The sequence below is a fragment of the Solanum verrucosum genome, unplaced genomic scaffold (assembly GCF_900185275.1).
Source record: "Solanum verrucosum unplaced genomic scaffold, falcon-dt-bn FXZP01000237.1, whole genome shotgun sequence".
Lineage (NCBI taxonomy): Eukaryota > Viridiplantae > Streptophyta > Magnoliopsida > Solanales > Solanaceae > Solanum > Solanum verrucosum.
In genome coordinates this window covers 280,608-288,031 of record NW_026020069.1, presented here as the reverse complement: position 1 = coordinate 288,031, position 7,424 = coordinate 280,608, and the positions used below count along the sequence as shown (strand labels likewise).

General features: G+C 35.0%; 1 protein-coding gene across 1 annotated transcript; it reads right to left on the bottom strand.

The window, feature by feature from the left end:
- Positions 1 to 1,243: 1,243 nt before the first annotated feature.
- Positions 1,244 to 4,777, bottom strand: LOC125823811 (uncharacterized). Its single transcript, XM_049503199.1, has 6 exons — positions 4,721 to 4,777; positions 3,727 to 3,959; positions 3,384 to 3,642; positions 1,935 to 2,114; positions 1,695 to 1,850; positions 1,244 to 1,609 (listed from the first exon to the last, which is right to left on the bottom strand). The coding sequence occupies exons 1-6, from the start codon at positions 4,748 to 4,750 to the stop codon at positions 1,436 to 1,438; spliced, it is 1,032 nt and encodes a 343-aa protein (XP_049359156.1). The 5' UTR covers positions 4,751 to 4,777; the 3' UTR covers positions 1,244 to 1,435.
- Between the last annotated feature and the right edge of the window lie 2,647 nt (positions 4,778 to 7,424).

Sequence of the window (7,424 nt, the reverse complement as noted above, 5' to 3'; positions counted from 1 at the left end):
GTGATCAGACCAGTACATTGTGGTTGTGTACTGATACTACACTTGCTCTTTCCTTGTTGAGTACACAGTATCTTCAGGCAGCTACTGACAGACCTCATTTAGGAGATCAGTGATCAATCGAATTCAAGGGTGAGCCAGTTCTTCCAAGCTGCCATGAGTTCTCTTTTTGCTCAGTCCCTCTTATTCAAACTTAGATTAGTTCTCTAGATGATCAGTTGTTTTAGCTTTCAGGGGCTGTGCCCCTTTTTCTTTAGACTTATGGTTCTTTGTTAGAGTTTTGGTACATTGCCTTTCAGGTTCTAGAGAATATTTCCGCAATGTTTTGATAGTCGTTGTTAGACTTTTAGAGTTTATGGGAACTCTACTTTATTTCTACATTTAAACATGCTTCCGCATCTTTGAATGTGTAGTTCTTGAGTTAGCTAATTAGTATTAATGATTCTCCCATCGGAGGGTTAGTGTGGGTGCCAATCACGACTGTCTGAGTCGTGACACAAGCGAAGTCATAGTTATTCTTTGCTCTTTAATGTCATTAATTATGTAATTTATCATGAGTTATAAGGTCATACATCACTCGTTGCTCTTTAATGTCATTAATTATGTTGTTTATCATGAGTTATTAGAATTAATCATAGTCAATCAACTTCTAGAAAATGATCCCTATATAAGTTATAGGATCATCACTTTGTAAAGGACAACAAAATCATACTTTACTGAATACTATCATTTTCTTTCCCTTTCCATTATGTTATTTGTCTGATCAGCTTATCGCATCAGCTCAGCTTTCCCGGAGGTATCTCCGAACACCGATCTAACCGAAATCAAGTCAACACAAACTATCTTAATCTTAAATATCACATTCGATTCATTATCTAACTTATCTTTCAGGTATTAATAGTTTGTTTCTCTACTTAGAATCAAGACATTATTTCTTATCCATAGAATCTCGCGTACAAATTCAACTATACCTTTTGTTTTTTGGGTTAAACACAGAGAGTGCTCAAGTACTTTACCTTCTGCTAGTAACATGACACAGAAGAATTATCCGAGATTACACCTTCTGTGCAATTTATCTACGCAAGAGAAGTGCAAGGCAACACTTAATGAAGGAAAACAGAAAGACACATTGATAACGAACTTGGCAAAAAATTATAATCATATCAGTTACAAGTTTCTAATTTGTGAAAATGCAAAGCATTTGCTAACAAATTTCTAGTTATAGTGAAAATCAAGACAGTACTCATTACCTGGTACTCAGAACTAGAAGACAATCTGCTGCTACCAAAATCTTAACAAGAAGCTCTCTCCCCTGTTAGCTTCTGCTAACAAGTATATCTTTCTCGACCTTTTGGCTAAGATCAAGTGTCTCCTAACAGTAAACAATGAAAGAATTGAGTTGAACAACAAGCTACATCTGTACACAATGACTGCAAATCTATATTTTGTAATCTGAATGTAGGAAGCTTTCATATGGCGTTCCCTTGAGTGTCTTTTCAACATCAACCCAATTTTCAACTTGTGAAGACAATGTCCCTTTGTGTATCTTCACCTGACGACTGTGAAGGTCCCTTCTAGGAACTTTCAGGAAATCTTGAACATCGTTCAGTATCTGTGAGGAAAATGGCAAACTAGAAAAGTAAGCACGATGAACAAGACGAATAAAGTAAGCATGGTAGAATATGCATAACTCTTACTGTTTGATTTTTTATTATGTCCTCGTAGAACAATATAATATGTCGAGTGCTATTGAAGTATTGCACAGCTTTTATAGCCATGTTGTCTACTTGCTTCAGGTTGGGGATCAGCAAAGTTGTGTTTATCGTGGGTTTGTAACTTGCAAGCATCTCAGCCTGAACAACAATTATATCTCTTAAGACACCATAGAGAGAAAGTATTGGCATCTACATAAGAAAGAAATACAGCGCAAAACTGACCTCCTTGGGAGAATGCACATGAGACTTGTGGGTTCCATTTACCAGCTTAGCACTCTGATCATAGGAATTTGCTAGCATTGAAATCATTCTGCGCAACAGATTTCTTCTGAAGAGAAAAATAGCAGAAACTCCTCTGGTTTTGAAATATTCAACAATTTGCTCATGATTCTGCATCAGACCCTGTAATGATATTCAAACAGAATTGCAATCAACAGCATTCTCCATAACCATGAAAAGAGAAAGCAGTTATCAAGGAACTAGCTTTTTCAGAATTCACATCATCTCATTCTTACACATGGTGGACATATCATGTATGTCATTTTTAACTTGACTGTTCTTGCATCCTCTTAAAAGTAACCGTTTCCTCAAAATCAAGACAGTCAAAAGAGAAAAGAATGCAAAAGAAGAAACAAGAGTTTTTTCAAAGAACGTTTCCAGTCTAATTTTAGATTTTCTGCAGCAGTAAAGGACTGGTGAAGCCAACACTTCGTTAGCAAAGTAATTATAGTTTTAAAGACCATCTTCACCTATCACACAAAAGGTTGGGGGCCAGAGGAAGGCGGAGAGAGTGAGGAGCCAAGCATTTAATATCTGGTAACTGTAACTATTTCCTACTAATCATATGTCAAGAAAAAATTATTTCAATAGCACAATAATGATTCTTTTAGATCCATCTTACACATTATTCAAGCATTTAGCCTCCCATAAACTCTATATAACATCTTTTTGATCAATAAGCAAAACTTTTCATTAATCACCCAATATCCATGCACTAAGAATCTCAGATAGTGCAAGGCATTGTTCGTCAACTTTGTACCATTTCAAATTCAGCAGCCAAGAGATGAGCGATTTTAAAGAACTAAATGATCCTGATAGTCCCAAATGTAAGTCCTGATATGCTTCAACCCGAACTAGTTGAGCTCTATACAATTCTTACAGCATACGAAAACAGAATACAAAGTAATCAGCATTTGGCTGGATTCTCAATTGTAGTTCTCCTGGCATGTTTCACTTTAAAACAGCACATAACGGGGATAGCATATATATAAGCGCACTTCAGACCAAAGCTGACAGAACTGGAAAGGATGTTCATCTATAGCCTTCCCTTGTTTTAAGCATCAACCGTATCCATTAATAATCCCCACTTTAAGCATATGAATAAACAAGTTCAACTTAGGAATAAGAACTTGCTAGATAAATACCGACCAAAACAAAATTGCTAGATAAATATCTCAGCATTACACAAGTGATACAAGCTTGAATATTTGACATATTAATTTTAACACTAGAAAACACACTATCACAGAGTTCAAACTATTGTAACAGGTCGTTAATTAGGAAGATCAACATAACCAAAGGTTCTGTGATAGCAATACAACAGAAATACATTCAGAAGTACTCCTTCATTATCTCATAGCAATTATATCACAATTTTCTAGAAGCTCTTACCTGATTAAGCATCCACTTGAGTCCAACTGCAGCAGTACATTCATTCTTGGAAGCACTCGTAAAAAAGTCTAGGTTATAAAGTTTGTCCAGAGTGTCCAACATTGTTGACACGTTACTTTTCCGGACTTTAACAGAAAAAATCTCCCCATTAGAGCTTATATTCATATGACTGTTTAGCAATGTCTCAAACCATCCACTACCAGATCTCTGCGTGGACAATATTGCAAAATTCCTTACAGGATTGCAAGCACATTCCGCCCTAAATACATAGAAGACAGCAACTCAGTAATATTATCCACAAAAAGAAACCCAAAACATCAAAACAGAATAATAAAAGTCTCACCGGTTAAAAGTCTTTGGCTTGGGGAAGTGCACATAAGGTTTTTCTGAAGGTTCAATATCAGTTGCCTCACACGGCTTTTCAACCACATGAACACTTACGATCCGTCCACTGGAATGCACACCAATTTGTTTCAAGCCAATTGAACATATATAAACTCCACATACCATTGCAAAGATTAACACAACCATCCTCAGCATCATCGGAGAAGCCTTTGGTGGCTTTATGATGGAGTCCTAAATGGAATTAAAAGATAAACTGCTTAGGACTTGAATCTTCTTTTAACTCCTTTTTATCATCAGTCTCAATATAAATTAAGTTGCTCAAAATAGTTATCAAGCAAGTATACCTCAACCCCAAACTAGTTGCACAAAGCTACATCAACCCTAAGTACACACTCCACTTATTCCCATCCCATTCCAAGTTTTTTCCCTCGAGGATCGCAACTTCTAACAGGATCTCCTCATAAGAATATAAAGAAAAAAATAATCTTGATCAAACAACACTTCAAGGGGTCATTCAATCAAAGTAAAATCTACAGTCTAAATTATCTCAAGGCACTTCATAACCTAGATAATCCATATCCATTATACATTCTTTTAATGAAAAATATTCCAGTTTACTATCATTACTGCAAAAGAATAAGCTTGAGCTTACTCCCCACAACTATTAAAAGGCCTAAAACTTTAAGCAACTAAAAAAACCAAATTTCTGTAATGCATAAGAATCTCAGATTCTCATAGTACAAAGCTGAGCTTAAAACAATTTTTAAGCCTAAAGAAAAACATAAGAATAAAGCGAAAAGCTGATTTCCTCCCCTTGAATACTAATAACAACAAAAAGCGCTTACACTTTCAGCAAATAATTATAAACAAAATTTCTTAGATAAAGTACACCCAAATCAAGAAACCACGAATTACAGCCAACGAAAATCCAAAAAGGCAAAATAAACAAACCCAATAGTGAATATAAAGCGGAAACGAATTAAAAAACAAACCTTGCTGAATAAACAAAAATCGTCAGCCATTTTTGTGCTAAAAAAAAGGTATTGAAAGAGGAAAGACTATTGGGGGAAGCTCAAATTCATGTTTTTTTTCCTCATTTTTCATTCATCTCTGTAGTTTCCAAACTCATGCATTACGATATGTAAAATATGGATAATGTCTTTTTGTTTTGGAATTTTTGCTTCAGATTTGCACTTCGGCTTTCCTGCGTACAATTTGCCATTGGAAAAAGAGCTGAGAAAGGGAAAACGACCACTGAAACGATGTCGTTTCGTACTGCCTGCGTTGATTTCGTCAAGGGAATCAAATTAATTCCTTTTTTACAATTTTTTAATCTTTATAAAATTCTACTAACTTACCGTTTACTTTAACGGCAGTGAACGCAGCTTACGAGGAATTCTCACGCCTTTCATTATCTGACACTAGTTTTTAAATATCCAAATCATAAGAAATGGATTGTGTCACTAATTGGAGGCTTAAAGTTAAATTTTATATATAATTTCTTTTAATTAATTTATATAAATTGAATGATAATATAATTAGTGTAATTTTATAAGAGAGATTTAAAGAGGGTAAGATATTCATAGATTTTATGAAGTAACAATGTAAACTTTACGTTGATGTTATTGTTGTTTTCTATAGATTTTACGTTACTTTTTTTTAAATTAACTATTAGCTTCTTTCTTGTTTTCTTCTTCTTATACTTGAGTTTAATGCACTTGAGCTGATGATCTTTCGGAAATAGCCTATATACCTTCACAAGGTTGTGGCAAGGTCTGCGTACACTCTACCCTTTGCAGACCGTACTCAGTGTGATTTCACTGAGTTTGTGTTGTTGTTGTTGTTGTAATCGTCAATATACAAATGAGGCAACAAAGTAGGTATTGATATATTTATTATACACGTCAGCAACAAGTTAGTTAGAATTTCAATTAGTTAATTTAGCTTATAAATTACAACTGTATATTGTTAATAAGTTAGAATTGTTTAGTTGATTAGTTGTATAAATAGTTGTTTGTTGATTCTAATCACTATTCTCTTTCATTCAATCAATAATATCAGAGAAGCTTTCTCCTCTCAATTCTCTGTTGCTCCATTAATGGAAGGTCAGTAGTATCCACCATTTCAAAATTTTGTCCTTCTACTTCACAGTTTCAATATGGTATCAGAGCAAGTGTAGATCATTGTTGTTGATTCAAGCTTCTCATCGTTGATTTTCAGTGTTTCTTTTCGATCTACATTTCTTGTTATCGTCTTCGTGAATCGAGTTCATCATGGTCGAAATCACATGCTAGAGCTCCACTACAACATGAGGGAACACGATCGATGTAAGTAATCCTCTTTACATCCATCCATCTGAAAATCCAAGTTTGATTTTGGTTCCAATCAATTTTGAAGGAGTCGGTTATCAATCATGTCGACGAAGTGTAATGAGGTCATTATCTGTGAAAAATAAATTAGGATTTATCAGAGGCTACAATCATTCCCTAAATGATTATTCTTTGTTCTATAGAAAACAAGGACTTTCCATTGTGTTTATAGCTGTCTATGTGGATGATATTCTACTAACTAGAACTGATCTCGAAGAGATTGGTCAACTGAAGGTTTTTCTCCATAACCAGTTCAAAATCAAAGACATGGGGAAGCTGCACTATTTCTTAGGATTGCAAATCCTCTATACAAAAACTGGGATGCTCATATCACAAAGGAAGTGTGTACTTGATCTTCTCAAAGAATATCATTGCACATAGTATTTTAGTCTTGCTTCACCCCTTGATTCATCAGTCAAACTTAAAGCCAATGAAGGGAAGCCTATAGCAGATCCTAGCTCATACAGAAATTTAATTGGAAAGTTAAATTTTCTCACCAACACAAGACTAGATATTGCATATGAGGTACAACTTCTCAGTCAGTTTATGCAGGATCTTAGAGAACCTCATTTGCAAGTTGATATCACATACTTAGGTATCTTTAAAAAGATCCAACCCTGGGTTTGCTTATGTCTTCCACTAATGATTACAAGGTACAAACCTTTTGTGACTCAGACTGGGCATCATGTCTTGATTCAAGGAAGTCTGTTACTGGTTACATTGTGTTATTGGGATCAATTCCTATAAGTTGGAAGTCCAAGAAAGAAGAAATTATTTCCCTTTCTTCAACTGAGGCGAGACTGAGTACAAGTCTATTAGGAAAGTGGTTGGAAAGTTGGTATGGTTGAGTAGATTGTTTGAAGAGCTCACTATACCATGTGATGGTCCCTTTCCTGTATACAATGATAGCCATTCAGCCTTACAAATTGCCAAAAATCCTGTATTCCACGAAAGAACCAAGCATATTGAAATTGATTGCCATTATGTGCGAGCCAAGCTTCAAGAAGGGCTGATTTCACTACATCATATTGGCACTGGTGATCAACTCGTTGACATTCTCACCAAAACACTCACTGGAGTCAAACATGCTGCAGTCCTAGACAAGTTGGATGTACTAGTCACACCTCTAACTTGAGAGGGGGGGGGAGGTATTGAGATATTTATTATAAACGTCAGCAACAAGTTAGTTAGGATTTTAGTTAGTTAGTTTAGCTTATAGATTACAGTTGTATATTGTTAATCAGTTAGAATTGTTTAGTTAATTAGTTGTATAAATAGTTGTTTGTTGATTGTAATCAGTACTCTCTTTCATTCAATCAATAATATC

What these genes read in the sequence shown, in the direction of transcription:
- LOC125823811 (XM_049503199.1), bottom strand. Translation starts at nt 4,750, where the DNA reads ATGGCTGACGATTTTTGTTTATTCAGCAAG. An exon ending in ATTTTTGTTTATTCAGCAAG is followed by an intron (nt 3,960 to 4,720) that starts GTTTGTTTTTTA and finishes AATTCCATTTAG; the next exon opens with GACTCCATCATAAAGCCACC. An exon ending in ATGTGCATTCTCCCAAGGAG is followed by an intron (nt 1,851 to 1,934) that starts GTCAGTTTTGCG and finishes ATTGTTGTTCAG; the next exon opens with GCTGAGATGCTTGCAAGTTA.